At 45.6% G+C, this 18988-nt stretch overlaps 1 protein-coding gene across 1 annotated transcript in view; it reads right to left on the bottom strand.

The window, feature by feature from the left end:
* Positions 1 to 18988, bottom strand: part of COL9A2 (collagen type IX alpha 2 chain) — a 134746-nt gene that overhangs the window by 92591 nt on the left and 23167 nt on the right. The window contains exons 3-4 of the mRNA XM_078681105.1: positions 7256 to 7291; positions 7092 to 7154 (exon numbers count right to left, since the gene is read on the bottom strand). Coding sequence (XP_078537231.1) covers positions 7092 to 7154; positions 7256 to 7291 — 99 coding nt within the window. The remainder of the gene's footprint in view (positions 1 to 7091; positions 7155 to 7255; positions 7292 to 18988) is intronic.

Genomic DNA, 18988 nt, shown 5'->3' with positions numbered 1-18988 from the left:
CTGCGGAAAAGCATTAAACTCCATTACCCCGTCACAAGCCTACACTTTGCTTGTCACCCATAGTTATGGTCCCCAATGGGAAAAGCATGTCCACTGTTGGACATGCCAGACTGTTAAAAAAGGAATCAGTAAAAGGTGTTTTATCCTACTCCAGTAGAAAAAAGGTGGCCCTGCATCTTGACAAGCCTTCAGCAAGTGCCTGGATTCTAATTACTATAGATTGCCATGCAATTAAATAAGTACCTTACCAGGAAGGTGCCTGTAAAGATGAAGGCTCTATTACGAAGCCTTTGGAGAGTCGAAACACCTCAACAACAACGCCATAGTTTCATTGTGGTTGCCTAAAAAAATGTAATTTGTTGTATCTACACATCATGAGCTCTGGTGCCTGGAGAAAGATGAGCAGGCCCCATGCATATGCAATGCTATGTAGATTCACAGGCATTTCTTAATATGCACATTGACATGAAACAATTTGTTATGATTTGTTATGCTATGTCATTCTATGTTATGTTATGCTATGTTATGTTATGCTGCGTTGCATTAGATTAGGTCATGTTACGTTATGATATGTTGCTTTTCGCCAAGAGAATAATCATCCTGTTCTAACTAAGTATATGGTGGAAGATGTCATTCATTTCAGAGTATAACTTATAATATCCTTAAGAACATAGTAAATCGTATCATATCATTTATTGACAGTTCGAAACATTCCGTCTCATCATTAAAAAAATACAACCATGAAAGCCTATAAAAACATTTGCAATTTAAAACAATAATAAATATCTTAAAAAGTCACTAACAAAAATTCATCAGCTAGTTACAATCACATAAAAGACAGAAAACACATCTGAAGCGTAGCTATTTACAATGGATAGTTTGTTTAACTACGCTATGTGCAAACATTTGGAAACAGTCCTGACCCCAAAAAGGAGGTGTTGCTTTTACAAACTCTATATGCTTCTCCTCTGGTTAGCAGGCTGAGTGATCTGCACCTGGAAACAATCCATTTGGACCTCAGTTTCGCATAAAGGAGGCAGAACAACAGCCCATGTTCTTCGCTTTCACATGTGGTTTTACAATGAAAACAGTAATCAGATCCCTGGGTCATCTGCCTCCTATTGAAGGTAAGGGCTGCTACTGGGAAAAACCCATACCTGAGTTGGAGATACGGGGACCGCTGCAAGTTCTGTGTGAATAAAATCCCCAAATTCCTCAGCCTTACAGACAGTTTTGTGGAGGAGAAAAGCAAAGCACTTGTTAAGCTCCCTAGCGAGGATGAATGGTCCCTAAAATCTATAACGTTCTCTTTCACCAGTTTTTTCACCTATGGTGTGATGCCCTCTCTGAGTGGACTGTGGCTCACTCCAGAATTTTCCCAGACTCAATTCAGACCAACCCTTTTTGAGACCCCCTAACCATCTAACTTTCCCCGCCTCATTGGCCAAAATGACGTCCTGCAAGCCGTCCTTAAGCTGGTGCAATTCATCAGTGCTCCAAATTCAAATCCAGTACTATAGGGGTCTTAACGCTAGCAGTGACGGTATCTTGTGGAGCCTTAAGTCCGTGCATGCCCTTTCTTAGGCCCAAGGTGTTTTCTGCTATACGCAGGGCACTGGTGTTGCCATGGCCCCATAGTTCCACCCATACAATGCAGCCCTCCTAGCTTGGGCCTTATAAATTACAGCTGCTGGACGAACAGGGGACCAGACCACTTTTTGGGCACATTTTTGTATGGCACCAGCCTGGTGCTTCACAATTAGGGTTCTCTTTGAGATCTGCGGGTTCCAGGATCCAGACTTGTCTAATCTGATGCCCAGACAATCAAACTCCTGTACTCATTCTTATACTTCAGGCCCCTCCTTAATATCCCCTCGCGTCCTGCTTTTCTTGGTTTAAATCATATGTTTGGTCTTGGAGGTATTAATTTCAGGACCAAAATCTGCAGAACTGGTTGAAACTGTCAATCAGATTTTGTAGACCTCTCCTGGTTTTGGACATTAACTTCGTCCATAAAGAGGAGGGGTATAATTTTTGCCCCGTCCAGGGTAGGGGAATCCTTAACACAGTTTGATAGGTAAGCAATATAGCTGTTAATGTATAAGAGAAAGAGGGCAAGCACAAAATCCTGGAACACACCTCAATTTACCGGAAAGGCCTCAGTTAGTTAGGCTTTCATGCCACAATTTACTTTAGCAAAATTTCCCTCATGGAGTAATCTAATCAAGAGGAGATCAAGTGGGTCCCTATCCCCAGAAGCACCTCCCATAACTTACCTTTGGGGACCAAGTCAAATGCGGCATGCAAATCAATGAACGACACATAAAGATTGCCCTTGGCCATTTCCACTGCCTACCATTTGACCAGGAGGAACCAGAAAACCTGGTCAACGGCGTTAACACTGTGCCTGAATCCTGCGTGGAGTCCTGAAAGGATCTGGTTTTCCTCACACCAGTCCAACAGCCGCTCAAGGACCTGCTTGCAAAGGATTTTTTGACGATTATCTAATAAGCTGCTCTGACAGTAGCTGGAGAGCACACTGGGGTCCCCTTTTTAAATATTGGTACAATCTCTGCCCCTTCCGAGGAGAGTGAGGTGGTCCCTTACACCGAGAAGGTGCCGAGATGACATTACCACATTAATATAAGGAACCCATAGCCTGAAGCAGGAGCAGCTGCTCCGTTAAGGCGCAGGAGTGCCACCCCACTGCATTTTGAGCAATGAAAAAGGAAAAATAAAATTATAACAACACTATGTTATTATAATTTTATTTTTCCAATGTCAGGCAGGTTTACAGGGTGGGTGGGGCTTGGCTGTCATCACAGCCATCAGGGGAGGAGTGGTTGGGGCACTTAAGTGCGCAATGCGATTTGGCCAGCTTTCTTGGACAGGTCATGCACACTTTGCATGTTCCACACCACGCTTCAACACCTAGTCTGGTGAGGAACATGCACAGGCTCCCTGTCAACATCCGAAACTCAGCGCTCAGACCAATCACAATACTGCATTGCAGCTTTGTAATTGGCTTAGGGTGCCTGTGTGTGCTTCCTGCTTCAAGCAGAGGATGGACGTGAGGCGAAGCGGCAGTCTGGCAGCCCTTGCTACTCGGTGACAGCCGCCACTGCCCCAAAGTCAGATTTAAAAACATCTGCTGGTATTTTATCAAGACATTGCGCTTTCCCAGGCTTGAACGAGATTTTTGCTTGTTCTGTTTCCTCAAGGGAAAAAATGACTGTGGGGGTGGGGGGAGCTTGTTCCTTATACTAGGAGCACCCCCACACCCAGATTGGACATCAGGTACAGAAATGGGGGAGGACAATCTCCCGGAATGGATGATCCAGTCACAGGGTAAGATAGATGTTCCTGCAGGTTTCCTGACCTCCCTTCACTCCTGATAACCAAAAGAACACAACTTCTTCTGGCCATTAGTTACCGCGGTTTCTAGTAAGACAGCCTCCATGCTGCTTTTGCTGCTCTTATGCTAGCCTGATAATTCGCTCCCTTATACCTTGGGTAAGCCCCCCTTTTGCATCGCTTGTAAATAGTTTATCTTTGGCTTTTTTCACTGGTCATTGAACATTTCCCATGGCCGCCTAGGGCAGGCCCCACCCTCATTGGTTAGGACGCTCCTCAGCCTGGAAATGCAGTATGGTCCTTTCCCCAATTATCTCATATGCTCCTTACGGGGATCCAGGATTGAATACAGGGCCCTAACTCCCCATTTCACGTTCTTCCTATTATTTGTGGCTACAAGCGCCTGTGGCAGTATGGTCTCAGAACCATCCCTCCGGGGACATTCTGTTGTAATGGAAGGCACTGCTAAGATGTCTAAACTGGGGTTGGTCAGGGAGCCTGTAGCACCCAATGGAATCCATGCTCGTGAACTGGGAGCACGAACCGATCTATACTGGAGCTATCACTTACACTATCGGGACACACTATCCCATTACTAATGAGACCCTTCTGGTCAGACAGAAGTCGACCAACCTTTGTTAGTGGAGAGGGAGATTTTATTGGGCAGGGTTATTCCACTGGCCAGACCCTACTCCGCGGAACATGCTTTGCTGACCTACTTCCAAAGGCTGCGGGGCAAGCCCACTCCTATCCGTCAGGTGGTAGCATAATATTAATTTATAAACTCTACACTAAATTCTTTGTCTAGAAAGAAGCAAGTGAGGAAAAAGTGTGTGCAACCTGTAGAAACGTTTAGCTGTGTAAGGGGGAAACTTACCAGGCACACAGAGACACATACATAGCGTCTTAGTTCTAGGTAGATAACTTCAAGTGTATTCATCCCATAACTAAAGACAGATAAATCCACTAACAAGAAGGCTTTAAAAACTGCGGATTTTTATTTTTACACTCCTGAGCCATGTTATCTATTTTTATTTCTAAATTGTGTTTTCCTTTTCCATTGTTTCCAGATTTAGGCATAAGTAGTACCTCATCTGCCCCATGTGCTCACTGTCTAAGAACTCAAAAAGCATGCTCAGAAATGCTGGATGAGAACAAGGGTCAAAGACAGAATCCAACTCTAACCTGTGCGAGGTGTGTTTTTTGTTGTTGTCACTGAATATGGTGAAGGAATGAAGAGCTCAACACTATAACATTACAGCTTTACAGGAGAATACATGAGATGAATAGCTCTCAGAACACCTATCTCAGGGGGTCATTACGATGGCCTGTGGCGGTTTCACTGCCATCGTGAAGCACTTCCCCACCTGCCAAATTACAATGGCGGGCGGTGTGCTGGCGGATGCAAAGTCCGTCTGTCACAGGTCCGCCACAGGCAATCTTTACAATTGCCTGGCGAACCCACCCTGCATCAACAATATGGTGGCGTGCCTCCTAGGCACCGTCCGCCTTATTATAATGCTGCCTCCCCCCCAGCCGGTGTAAGGCAGTGTAACCGCCATTCACAGGCTGGTGGGAATTGCATTTGGGGGCTGGTAGCATGCCCCCCTTGTGTTGGGGGAGGTGGGTGTGCACTGGTGGGATTCCTATTGTACCCACGACATTTCCCTGCAGCAGGTGGCAGGCAAATTGTGGTGCCTGCCACGTAGTGCAGGGAATCCAAACAGTGTATTTCGGACATTGTGGGGTTACAGCAGCCGGCAGCACTGGCCGCAATGTCAGAGATACAAGATGTGACCGCCACGGTGACGGTTGCATCATAATCTCAATGGAGAGACCGCCGCATTGCTGGTGGACTGTCCCATGCCCGGGGCACGATGTCCATCCGCCATTGTAACTGGCCCCTTAGTTTTCTGACATGGGAGCCCCAGTTTAAGGGAGACAGATCTTTGTGTACAATGCTCAGTCATTAGCTGATGTATAGCAACTCTCTGACTAGAACAGGGTTCTCCAAAGTCAGTCCTGGAAGGCCGGATCCATGCCAGATTGTTGGCATATGTCCATTTAGACAAATGTAGTTATCTTAACCATCTGGCATTGATCCGGCCGTCCAGGACCGACTTTGGAGAACCCCGGTCAAGAACATGTCACTGAAAGAAAGGAGATTTTGTACATATTCAGTTAATAAGTTCCCCCTGTCTGTTCAATTGGAACTAAACTGGGGACCAGGACTTTTACAACAATGGTTAATCTAGATGTTATCAGTAGTAGCCTTAATAATTATAACAAGCCTTGGATAAAACAGAGGGTATATAAAACACTTGGTCAGTAATGTTCCTCTTCGAATAGAATGAGGACAAAGCTAAGGGGACTTTCTGTAGGATATCAGCCATTTTAATCAAAGCATTAGCTGAAGTTTATGCACTCTGCTCAGTCACAGTATGACCCAGCTTCACCTGAACAAGTGTAGGGTGGAAAGGTGTTTAGGCACTCTGTTGAGTCACTAAATGACACTTAACTTTGTTTAAACAGGACATGTCGAAGAGAAAAAGGTGTTTATGTATTCTACTCATACAGCAAAGGACACAGTCTTACCTGAACAAGTCTAGGGGAGAAAGGTGTCGGTGAACCCTGCTCAGTTAATAAATGGCCCAGAGCTACCCGAACAATCTAGGGAGAAATGTGTTTACGCACTTTGCTCAGTGAGTGACCCACTCCGCCTTATGTAACCAGAACTATTCTAGGGAAAAGGCTGTCAATGCACCCTAGTAGGTCTCACTACGCAGTGTATCTAAAACATTCCTAGAGGAAAGAGATATTTATGAACCCAGCTGAATCAACGAATTACTCCGTTTCACCATAAGAAGTCTAGGGGAGAAAGGTGTTTATGCACCCTGCTGGGTTGAAGAAGAACCCTCCTCAGGCTGCATAAAAAGAAAACGCCTAGGTAAAAAGGTGACCATACACCCTCCTTTGTCTATGCTTGATCCTCCCCACCATTGCATAAAGAATATGTCTAGGAGAGTAAGGTGCTTATGCAACCTTCTCATTCAAAGAATGAACGAGTGTGGCTCGGACAAATGTAATGGATAAACGTGTTTATGCACCCTACTCAGACAGAGGGCAATCCACTCCACCCTGTGTTAGCAGAACACATTTGGAGGAGTGCTTAAACACCATGTTCGATAAAATAACTCAGGGTTACCTGAGCAAATCTCTGGGAGAAAGATGTTTAGGACCCTGCTTAGACAACAAAAAATCCTCTCCACCCTGAGTTATCAGAAAAGGCGTAAGGGAAAAGGTGTTTATCCACCCAGCTCAATAAATATATGATTCTTGCCACCCGGTCTATGCAGAACAAGTCATACAGAGAACAAAGGTGTTCATGCACCCCACTTAGACAATGAATAACGTTATCCACTCTGTACTACCAGAACAAGACACGGGCTAAACCGTGAACGAATGTCCCCCGACCGTCCTACCGCAGTAGAACATCCTCACCCAAAGTGTCCCGCTGTGCCTGTATGTTCAATTAACGGAACTTCTGATAACTGTGGGGTGGGCTACTAACTCCTAAACATTCCAAGCATTCACCAATAAACTTTATCTGATAAGCACTTTAAGCCACCTCTGGTCTAAGGGGAGTTTTTGTCACTGAATCCAGGGAAAAAACACTTTTTAGAACATTTCACGTCAACTCTTAATTATCAAGAAGATTGGATTATATGTCTACTCACATCAATTCCAGGTTCCCCTGCAGCTCCGTCCAGGCCAGCCTGTCCAGGATCACCTTTTGGACCCTGTCAAGGTATGTCAACAAAGGAACAAATATTACATTTTTTTATACAAATGTTATTTTGTCACGTTTGAAATGAAAATGTAAAAAAAAATACAAACTTACAGGTGCACCAGGGGCCCCAGGTGGTCCTTTGTCCCCCTGCGAAGGAAAATAATTACATGGTGTTAATTAATCAGCTCTTCATCTCTGTAGACTTCACATCCTAATAGGTTTCTGTGGACAATGCCTTTAACTTTCAATTTGCTTCTCAGGGCTGATTTCAGAAAATAGCAGAGCTCTAGGATGGGAAAGCTCAACACTAAGATGACTTTGAGCTATTGGCCACTGAGGTCATAATGACCCCTCTGGTGGAATGATATGCCACCATGACGTTTTGGAGAAGAAATCTGTAAACTGATGAGTTCTCACATAGCATTTGGGGGGATATAATCTCCGTGTTCCATTGTGCTGCCATTTTTCACCATCCCTTCATCCCTTCTGCCCATGTATTTTTTTCTTATTCCTTTTCACTTCAAATGAATGTACCATATCTTCCCGCACACCCGGTACCCAAACATACATATGGCAGTTCTGCAAAGCAAAACTAGTCATTTTGCTCAGCAAGTCAAAAATAGGAAGATGAGGTGTCAGCTGCGGTTTTTTCTTGAGGGCGGGGGAGCATCGCCCCACCCCTCCTACCCCCACCTGTTGCCAACCCTGCTAAAGGAATGTAAACAATAAAATGGCAATTAAATGACCTTTTATTATGCACACAGCACGCGCAGCCATCAGTCTGCCCAGGAGCCGGGATAAAGGAGGGGCGCGTCCTCTGCTGCATGGAGGACTGGTGACGTGGCTGGACTGACACTAAAAAAGTGCGCAAGTCAGTTTGACCAGCTGTCTTGAGCCGGCCAAAGTGACATGCGCACTTTGCAGGTCTTCACGAAGGTGTCTTAGACAGCTGTGTGGAGACCAAGCACAGGCCTACAGTGCCTAAGGGACCATCCAGCCTTGACACTCCATCCAATCCAGATGCTGCTCTCATGCAGCATGAGAGCAGTGTCTTGATTGGTTTGTGAAGTTTCCGCTTCCACTGGTGCCCGTTGCAGCCATGGACTGCAAGGACACAGAGGACGCAGCCCAGGTAAGTGCATGCATTTTACTTTTAATGTTATTTTAATGCATCTGAGTGTTTTTATTTTGTATTGTTCTTTAATGTAAATGTGTTTTGGGATGCAGTGGGGCACTTCGCTCGCCCCTCACTGGGAGTGCGAACTTGCCGACAAGCAGTTATAGCTTATTTCAACCGAGACAACACAAGATTAAACCTGCAGAAGATCAGCTTTTCCTCATTAGTCAGAAGCAAACTGCATCAAAAAACGGGCTAAGTGAATTGCATGCCTCCCGTGTACATTGCTTCTGGCACTGGTACTGAGACGATGAGTTTTTAAGAAGTCTCGCCAAATGCACTTCACCTCCTATGTGTAAAATTGTTGCTAGCACTGGTATTAACATAATATCTCTTGTTGAGTTCTTAAGATGTCTTTTTAATTGTAGTTTTCAGGAAAAAAATATTGTGCTCTTTTTACATGCAATGGTTTTTATTAACTTATAATATTTAATACATTTGACTCTGAGCGTTACTGAGTGCGTACCAGCTTGAGAGCGGTAATCCTGATCATCTTTGTACCCAGACCTCTTGGAAGGGGAGGCTGAAAGCTGATCAGCACTGGGAAGGTCTTGGATGAGAACTCTCATGGTAGGGTTCTGGGCAAATATCACCCTTCAGTCTTGTGCTGAGGTGGGATGAATGCCTTTCAAATAGGCATTAAAGAATGAAAGAATTTTTCAGATAAGGATTTTTATTCCTCTTGATGGATTTAGGACATCCACCAAAAATTGATTAATGTTTTGGCCTCCCCTATTTAGAATATATACCAGCCCACACACTCTCCATACAATGGAAGCGACGTCTGCCAATATTCGCCAGATAGGCCACATTCCCCAAATTTTAAACAACCCTTTAAGTCATTAAACCAATGAATGAGCATTGCAGATAGGAAGTCACAGCAGGAAATACAAAGGATCTGGACTGTTGATGCAACATCGAGGCAATGAGGTAAATGCACAGACTGCAGGCATGTGAGTTACATTGGTGGAAGGAGAGGTTTGTGGAGCTTGAGCAAATATGGATAAAGCATCAGCTGGGGTCAGGAGCATGGCTGTAGGCTGAGGGACACAGGAACAAGAGGCCTTTGAGAGGCACTCAGAATCACAGATGTGGAGGGAGCTTGAGTTGAATCAACAGGTCGAGAAGGAGAAACATGTGTTAGCGCGGTTCCTGCACCTGGCTTAAGGAAGCATGGGAAAGGTTATATTGAAGGCTGCATGTTGGACAATCTTGCTTTGAAGGAATCTTTTGTCAAGGCCCTAAGACAATTAAAAGTCAGGTAGAGCACATAAAAAAAATCTGTCCAGACAGCGAGTGCTGTCCATTTTTTGAGGTTGAGGATGAAACAGTTGCAAATTGCACATTCTAAAGTCTGCAAATTCGGTAACAGTCATGCCCAGCATACACATTGTTGGTGAAAGGCGAGAGTTGACCACTACATATGTGATCATGAGATGAATGGCTGGATTTGTTTCATGGGTTTGAGCTCCTAGTGTGCCACACAAACAGGACTGCATTCTGGGCATTGAGGGTGAGGATTTTCATTGCGACCTGTTTATCAAACAATGTAACAGATGAGCGGAAAGAGTGGATACTTTAACATGATACATGCTACCTAGTACCAATGTTCCTATTTTGGAACCACATGTCATGCTTTAGCTAAATTCCAGTGGCGTTTAGTATTTCTAATATGTTTTGCAATTGGTATCATGGCACACAGACTTCTTAAACTGAACTATGTTATCCTAAAAGGTTATTGAGAAGCTTCATGTATATGTTGAAGAGCAGAGGAAGATGAAGTTGACCCTTTTTACCACGTTTTGGGATCTGCGGTGTACCTACCCCTTTGAGTACCCTGATATTGATCGATTTAGGAATCATTGGAACCGGAAGACGTGGGAGAGGGCTCTGACTGTGGTTCATTCACACAGGGAACTCAAATTTGCCATGGCACTGGGGTTGGTGTGGATGGTTGGTGTGGTTGAGGCAGTGTTGTGGGTCTGGCTGATGGCAGATCTAATTTTGCAGACCTTGTCTATGAAGAATGAACAGAGACCACTGCATTGCAACGGTGTGTGACAAGTGTCAGACCTAGACTGGAGTATAATGACATGCTGCACCACTTTGAACATCTCCTTTGGGTTGTGTAGGGCTTTGAGACCCTTGCCAATAATGTAGTCTTGTTTGACTGAGAAAATGGCTTCGTGGGTGGTGGATCTCGTCGTGCGAAGTTGCCGTATGGTTGCGGTAAGTGGGTTTTGACCCAAAATTATATCAATGCTGCAATGCTAGAATTTTATTGTTTTCATGAACTTACTGCATCAGTTTTCTTCTGGGATATTTGGTTGCCTCTTCAAGTAAGGCACATTTTTCTTTGCATAGTCTATGGTTTCTGTCATGGTGTTTAGTAAGGTTTCCAGGTAGGTGTCATGGGGCAGGTGTGCAAAGCATTCAAGAAAGGTGTTTTTGGAATGTAACGGTGAGAACTTTCTTGTTGGAGCAGAAGAATTTCGGGGAGTGGATTTGCATTTTAGGTAGCGGATGATTGCTTATGCTATAGGAGAAAATGTGAGGGTCTGGCTAATTGACGATGAATAGGGTCAGCGAGACTACTACTGGGTTTTAGGTTCCACACAGCTGCCCAGGCAGTAGCCTTTGAAATGGGATGCGGTTATGGACATTATTTCTAATTCAACACTCTAACAAAGATCTAGGACATGTTATGGGAGAGAGAAAGTCAACTTCTAGTCTTAATTTAAAGAATCCAGAAACCATGACGTCTGTAGATGGTAGATAAGATTTATGGGATGAGGGAACAGCTAGCATGATCAGGTGGAGAGGTGTAACGTGTGCTGAATCGGTTGCTTGTGGGAACAGCAGAAAGTCAAGCTTTTTAACACACAGAACTGCTACAGCGCGGTAGGGCAGCGGGGTAAGCTTACCTTATACGCAGGATAAATAAATCATAAGCAGCTGCAGTGCAAGCTTCCTTTATGCAAGGAACAAATGCAGCACTGACAGCAACAACTAAAACGTCCCTCAAACACAGACTCAATTGGTTGATCAGAGGAGGCAACAGTATAAACTCCACTCATATACACAAAATAGGTACAGCACTGGTACCAGGAGTGAATACTTCCCTCACAAAATAAGAAAAAGTACAACACAAGCAAGGTAAACCTACTTTGCACAGAACTCTCATGGCACAGGGTGCAATGGCGCACACACGTCTAGTACACAGAGCATGTACAACATGGGCAGTGCGGTTCACGGTTTTTTTCTGAAACCCAGAATAGATACAGCACAGAGAGCAGCAGCATAGATGAGGCTAGTATGTGAGCGACAGCAGAGCTAACTTCTCCCAAACACAAAGTACTGGTCTCAGCAGTGCCCTCCTACACCACATAGAACAGGTACAGCACAAACTACAGTGGTGCAAATGTCATTCACTCTCCAACAGAACAGATGCAGGATTAGTAGCTGCAGTTCGGGTTTCCTTCACATGTAACAGGTACAGCATGAACTACAGAACTAAGGGGCATATTTACAAGCCCCTAACACCAACAGAGCGTCAATTTTTCCGACGCTCTTGTGGCATTTCTCTGTTCCCCATACTTACAAAGTAGCTTTAAGCCACTTAAGGAAGCTTAACGCCACCTTGTAAATATGCCCCTTAACGCAGCAGTCTGCTGTGGCAAAGGGGCGGGCAATGAGTGTTGCTGTAGGTTTTCCTCCGCAACACCCATTGCTTTTTGATGCTGCCCCATATTTGAAAGGCCAGGGCAGCACCAAAAAGTAAGGCCAGGTAACACCTGGTTTTAGGATGGCAATACGAGGAGAAATTGGTAATTTCTCCTCGTATTTTTCTCTTTCTAGAAACAACAAATCACATTTAAAGCTTGTATATGTGCAGGAAGGTCTCTCTTCCTGACATTAAACAATCGCCCCTGCAGCGCAGGCACCCTAGCAACATGGCGCAAAGGTGCTTGCACTGGCGCTAGGCAGCCTTTTTAGTGGCAGTGCTAGGGAAACGCAGTGGTGTGCCGTAGTTTTGTAAATAAGGCTCATCCATGCGTTTAAAAAATGTTGGAGCACAGAGATTAACAATTTTGCCGTAACACAGCGCACCAACATTTTCTAGTAAATATCCCACTATATGTCTGCTATAACCATAAAAAACATACACAGCATAGACAACAAAAGTGCAAGCTTCTATCAAGCAAGCACACAAATACACACATATAGAAGAGACACAGCACAGGCAGAGCCACTACAACCTTCAATGAGGCACAGAACATGCAGCAGCAGTTGACACGTCACAGCAAATGGACAACATAAGCTGCAGCCGTGCACAGAACAGTAAGATTCAGGAAAGTGCTAGGGCAGGCTCAAGCTCCCTCCCCTCACACACCACAGCAGGTGCCTCGCAGGTGTGCAGGCATATTTCACACACATCACAGATACAGCACACAAGCAAGAATACAAGCTTCCCTTCGCCAATTAGAGGAGAGGCTGTAGCTTTACAGCTAGAGCGGTCAATGTTGAAGCTTTGGAACCGGGTTCGAGTCTCGGCAACGATGCTCAACATCCTGTGATTATGGGCAAATCACTTACGGCCACATCCATCATTGTAGGATTTAGCCGTTCCTAAATTGCGAAAATTAAGGAATCGCAATTTAGGAATTGCAAAATCCTATGCATCAAGAAATCTTTAAACTTTTTAGGATTTCTTAATTTTCGGTATTTGCGATTCCGTAATTGCGAATCGCAATTAAGGAATGGCATTACATTGATTCCTATGGGCCTAGAGGCCCATAGGAATCAATGCCTTTTTGCATTTTTTTAATTTGCGAATCGCAATTTATTGATGCATTTCAAGGGTGCTGAGGGGGGGGTCCAAAGGACCCCCCCTCTGCAGCCTTGAAATTTTTTTTTAAGTGCAAGTTTCACACACACATGTCCAAAGGACATGTGTGTGTGTAACATGACACTTTCAAAAATGCTTTTTTGAGCATTTTTGAAAGATTTCGCAAATTAACACGAGGGTCAACCTCGTGTTAATTTGCACCTCCTATTTCCAAATTCGCAATTTTTAAAAAATTCATGCATTGCATTTAAGGCATCGCACAAATGCGATTCCTTAAATGCAATCGCATTTTTGGGAAATGCAAAAAATTGCGGTTCTTTAAAAATTGTTTCATGCATTCCAAAAAGTGGATTTGGAATCGCAAACGGCCGATTTTTCCGATTCGCACCGTTTGCGACTCCAAATTCACTTGATGCATGTGGCCGTTAATGTCCCCGTACCTAACAAAAATGAATGTGTTCTGATGTAACGAAACTGGTGCTATGTAAAGCGATTTGATATCCGATATATATCTTCAGGTATAGATCGTGCTAAATAAAACTCTAAAACATAAGAAAATCCAACATATCAAAAGTAGCGTGTGCCTTCTAATGTGGGCAGATCCGTGGATGTAGGCTAGGGTATCAGTTTTAGTGTCTATCCAACCCTTGGCATGTTAGCTGTTGCTGTCCACAAAGGTGAAGATTAACACAAGTCATGATTATTATTTTCTTTGGAATAAAAATATAATTTGGAGCCTGCAAGAAAACGGTACATTTTATTAAAACATTGTGAAGTAATAGGCTGAACTAGACTATAGCTGCACATCCATTTATAATGCTAAAACGTGACCATCGTCCTGCTGCAAGAAGGTGTCACTGAGAATTTTATGGCTACAAATTAAGTACATTTTCGCTCCATGGAAAACTGGTGCGCGATTTGGGAAGCAGACAATGTCCTGCAGGATCATGCATTTTCTCCTTGAACCAGTCCACATCGGTTCCTCACGTCACTATTGAATGTCAGGTATGCCCCTGCATAACATTTCCATTTCCATGCGAGATATGGCAACAATATGTTCGCAAAATGTCATGAAAAGAAATATCACAGGTTCCTAAAGGCCTCCAAACGACCCTTTCAACTATACCACCAGTCCAATCCATTTCAATGAATAGTTTAAGAGGGACCAGCACTTGGGCACCAACATTGAAAGTTAGTGACTCAGTGGTTTTCAGGGATGTGTGAGGGAGAGGAGTGATGTAGGATGAGCTATGGACGTAGTTCTTGGGCCTAAGCCTGTGCTGGTAGTGCAGCTGGCCCTGGCGCGAGGGTGGTGGTTGTCCGGTCTGATTAAGTATGTTTATATTTCACATGGTGAATGACCTGCTTGTACCTTCCCACATGTATTACTGTCAGTAGCCACTGGGAAGGGTGTGATATATTTTAAATAAATCATATACAAACATTTTGATTTGTTGATCACAGCTGTACTGTCTATTTAAGAATATTCTATTTATACCACCTATGTGTGTAGGCCACACGTCTTATAAAGGTTCCTTAGTTACTTCCTTCTTACTCCATGTCCAGCACCTCTTAGGTCATATCCCCAAATGCATATTATTTCACAAGTTGTTCTGACTGGTTGGCTCAGACATCAATGTTCTATGATAAATAGAGTTGTGACATGTAACTTTAAATGAATTATTGATAGACTCATCCATGGGTTGCCTGTATTATGTCTGAACTCATGCAAGATAATGTGTTACTCAGTGAATATGTTAATGTTAGTGACCATGTGAATCAGTGCATTAGTGTCCTTTTGTGCAGCTTAACACAAGAGTGAGTGTGTGAGGGAGTAAACAAGGCCCTGCTCAAAAACGTATTTGTCTAAGTGAGTTAGCACATATATGTTAATCTGAGTGTGTGAGTAAGTGAGTGTGTGTGCAGTGCATGTGACTGATAATGTCAGTAGAATTGTGAGTAGCTAGTTGAGTGAGTACAAAAGTGGGCTACTGGATGTCTCTATATATAAGTGAGTGCATGATCTCAACCTCTCACCACTTGACTATCACCTCTCCACCACCTACCACAACCACATAACAGAGGTAAAACAGATGAACAAAAGATTCTATGAAGGTACCAAAAAATGACACACTGAGAACGTTCACACACCATCAGGCGCGGTGCGTCCATTGGGGCGTAGGGGCGTAGCCCCACTAAGCCCCATGGACCCACCGCGTCGTCACGAAAATACAAATACAACAAATACTGAAATAATCTTGCTCGCTACCTGCCGCCCGGGAATCCGGGAGACGTCCGCCTTTTCCGGGCGGGGGTGGGGGGGCGGATGGGCCTGCTGCATCTGCGCAAGTTGATTTATGGGCAGAATCATGTTCGCGCATGCGCAGATTGATTCCCTGTGCATTTCCCCTTAGAGAGAGGACCTGGGGGCGGGCCGCAGCCCCCGGGGTTACACAGGGGGACTGGGCGAGGAGTCATGGTGCCCCCCCAGCCAATCCTGACGGTTAGCGCGGCCGACTTTGGTGCTGGGAAACCAGGTTCGAGCCTCTTATTGTAAATAATCGTGAAATGGGAGGAGAATGTATAGATTTGTGTCAGAAGAATTGGCACATATTTAAACTCGAAGTCTTATTGTTTCATCGTGAAAAGTAGCATTCAATGGGATTAAAAATGTGGTCGGCAGTGAACTGCTTCAGAGAGCAGACGCTTCAGGTGGAAATCAGACGTATGAATTGAGGCCGGTTATCACTGTCACGCTGTAATCGGAAGGATGTTCACACTCTTGTCAAAGCCATTTTATTCATTCACCTTGTTACTCTTATTGGACTTTATAAGCAGGAGTCTGCCCGATTTACCAAGACAAATAGGGCTCAGTTTGAGCAAAGATTTACGCTTCAATAAATCACGGAACTTAAAATAAAACAGAAAAAGAATGTGGGTTTCTGAGGAAATAGTAGCATTTACGTCACCCATCTGTATGCGTGTAACTACACGCATACAGATGGGTGGATGCATGAATGAATGATGGATGCAGGATGGATGGATGGATGAATGGCTGGGTGAATGGATGCAGGAAAGGATGCAGGATGGATGGGTGGATGGATGGATGATGGATGCAGGATGGGTGGATGGGTGGATGCATGAATGAATGGTGGATGATGGATGGGTGGATGGATGGGTGGATGCATGAATGAATGATGGATGCAGGATGGATGGATGGGTGAATGGGTGAATGGATGAATGGATGCAGGATGGATGATGGATGGGTGAATGGATGAATGGATGCAGGAATGGATGCAGGATGGATGATGGATGGGTGGATGAATGAATGATGGATGCAGGATGGATGGGTGCATGCATGAATGAATGATGGATGCAGGATGGATGGATGCACAAATGGATGGATGAATGGATGCAGGATGGATGGTGGATGGGTGGATGCATGAATGAATGATGGATGCAGGATGGATGGGTGGATGGATGCATGAATGAATGATGGATGCATGATGGGTGAATGGATGAATGGATGCAGGAATGGATGCAGGATGGATGGATGGGTGGATGCATGAATGAATGATGGATGCAGGATGGATGCAGGATGGATGGATGGATGGGTTGATGGATGGATGGGTGGATGCATGAATGAATGATGGATGGATGGATGGGTGGGTGGATGCATGAATGAATGATGTATGGATGCAGGATGGATGGATGGGTGGATGCATGAATGAATGATGGATGCAGGATGGATGGATGGATGGATGGGTGGATGCATGAATGAATGATGGATGCAGAATTGATGGATGGATGGATGGGTGGATGCATGAATGAATGAATGATGTATGGATGCAGGATGGGTGGGTGGATGGATGGATGGGTGGATGCATGAATGATGTATGGATGGATGCAAGGTGGTTCGGGCTCGCTCGCTGCGCTCGCTCGCTGTGCTCGCTGCGGTGCAATATGCAAATTAGTTTACGCCTCACCACTTTCAAATGTCACCAGCCGCCCCTGCACACCATACTCGTGGGAAAAAAATGACATGACGCAATGAAAATATAAAGAAGGTGGAAACAGAAGTAATGACAAGACACGGTTCTAATGCAACAGCAGGATCGACAACTGACCCATTAAGAATGCAAAACCTCTGCCGGCCAAGATTGCAGATGCTGCCTGAGTGAGCTCTGCACATCCATGCCAGTAATCCTACAGAATCCACCTAAATCCGCCTCAGTACACCACATCGGACATCGGCGGGACCGCGTCCTGATTCGGGGCACGTCGTGTGTGGAGCTGCGGAGTTGAGCGCTGGCCACCGGCCGTTTATTGTGCATTAGTACTCCCCGGGCACGGCGCGGCACGGCCTGACGTTGCCGGCCTGCGTGCTTCCCCCTGACGAGGTGCCACTGAGGGCTGTGTGTCCCGCGGGGCCCTTTGCCTCTTTGTTTTCACGCCGGGAACTCTTTGCTGGCGCAGCACATCCTTGCCTAGGCCCCGGCTGGAGGGGTGGGGGGCATGGGGGGGGGGGCATCAAGGCCGAATACTGGTAGGAGATGTGGTGCAGTTCTCACCCCTGGTGCGGTGCCTTGCTGCCTGTAATTCTGACCGCCGAACGTCATCACCTGCTTCCTGGTCTGATGAGTGCTTGGTGGGCACAGGAGGCGGCCTTTCCCCCATTGTAGAACCTGATGTACCTACTGAAGGCCGTATTGGCCCCCTGTGATTGTCGCTGTTGAGCCTGGACTGTGCTGTGGAACACGTGGAGCCACGAGGCACTGCCTGAACTGGGGGATTGGCCTAGGCGCGGGGCAGCAGTGTGGGGCGCACCACGGGCTGGTGGTCCGGCGAGTCTTGTCCCGGTGGAGGGGCCTACTTGGCTGGCTGCTACGGGCTGCGGAAGCAGATGGGCTAGGCCCAGTGCGGGTTGTGGCTCGGGAGCGGCTAGTTTCCGAGAGGACCGTCTGGAGGTGCCCCCCAGATCGGTGTCATGGCGACCTCTGGCGACCATCCCTGCATGCCTCATTGAGCCCTTGGTCCCTCAGAGAGGCCAATTCACGGCTTCACTATTGGAAAAAACAAACCTGGCGGCTCAAGCTCCAAGCATGGCACCCTGTACAAGTATGCCACTACGATGGGAGGAGGGGCCACAGGCAGGCCGTTGCCTAACAACGCGGCCCTCTTGGCGGCCATTACAGAGGCCAGAGACACACTAGATGCTAAAATCAGTGCGGTGGGGTCAGAGGTCTCATTTCTTCGCCAGGACCTGAGAAAAGCAGTAAATCACAATACCGAGGTGGAGACACGTGTGTCTTCCATTGAAGATACAGTGACTACTTTACAGCAGCGCTTTAATAAACTAACAGCGATATCGCAAGAACTGGCATCCCGGGTGGAAGATGCTGAAGGCCGTGCTAGGCGCAACAACCTTCATTTTGTGGGCTTCCCGGAGGGTTGCGAGGGTACTCAATGAACCGCTTCCTCACCCAATGGCTCAAAGATCTCTTGTCGGATGATGTGTTATCCACCTGCTTCCTGGTAGAGAAAGCCCATCGGGTGCTAATGAAGAAACCCCCCACTCCACCCAGGAAAGCACAAGGCCTGTTATCGCTAAGTTCCTTAATTAGGCAGACAGAGGTGCAGTTCTACAATTTGCTAGATTGCACAAAGACAAAATTATCTGTGATTCCCAGCCGATAATGATATTCCTGGACTATACCCGTCTTATGCAACGACAGCATCAATCCTTTACGGCTGCGAGACCTTAATAATCAGTATTCATTGCTCTACCCCGCTGGGTTACATGTGGTCTTTAACTCCA

The sequence above is a fragment of the Lissotriton helveticus genome, chromosome 3_1 (genome assembly GCF_964261635.1).
Source record: "Lissotriton helveticus chromosome 3_1, aLisHel1.1, whole genome shotgun sequence".
Taxonomy (NCBI): domain Eukaryota; kingdom Metazoa; phylum Chordata; class Amphibia; order Caudata; family Salamandridae; genus Lissotriton; species Lissotriton helveticus.
The sequence above is the reverse complement of the archived record's forward strand: the minus strand, read 5'-3'. Positions and strand labels throughout refer to the sequence as shown.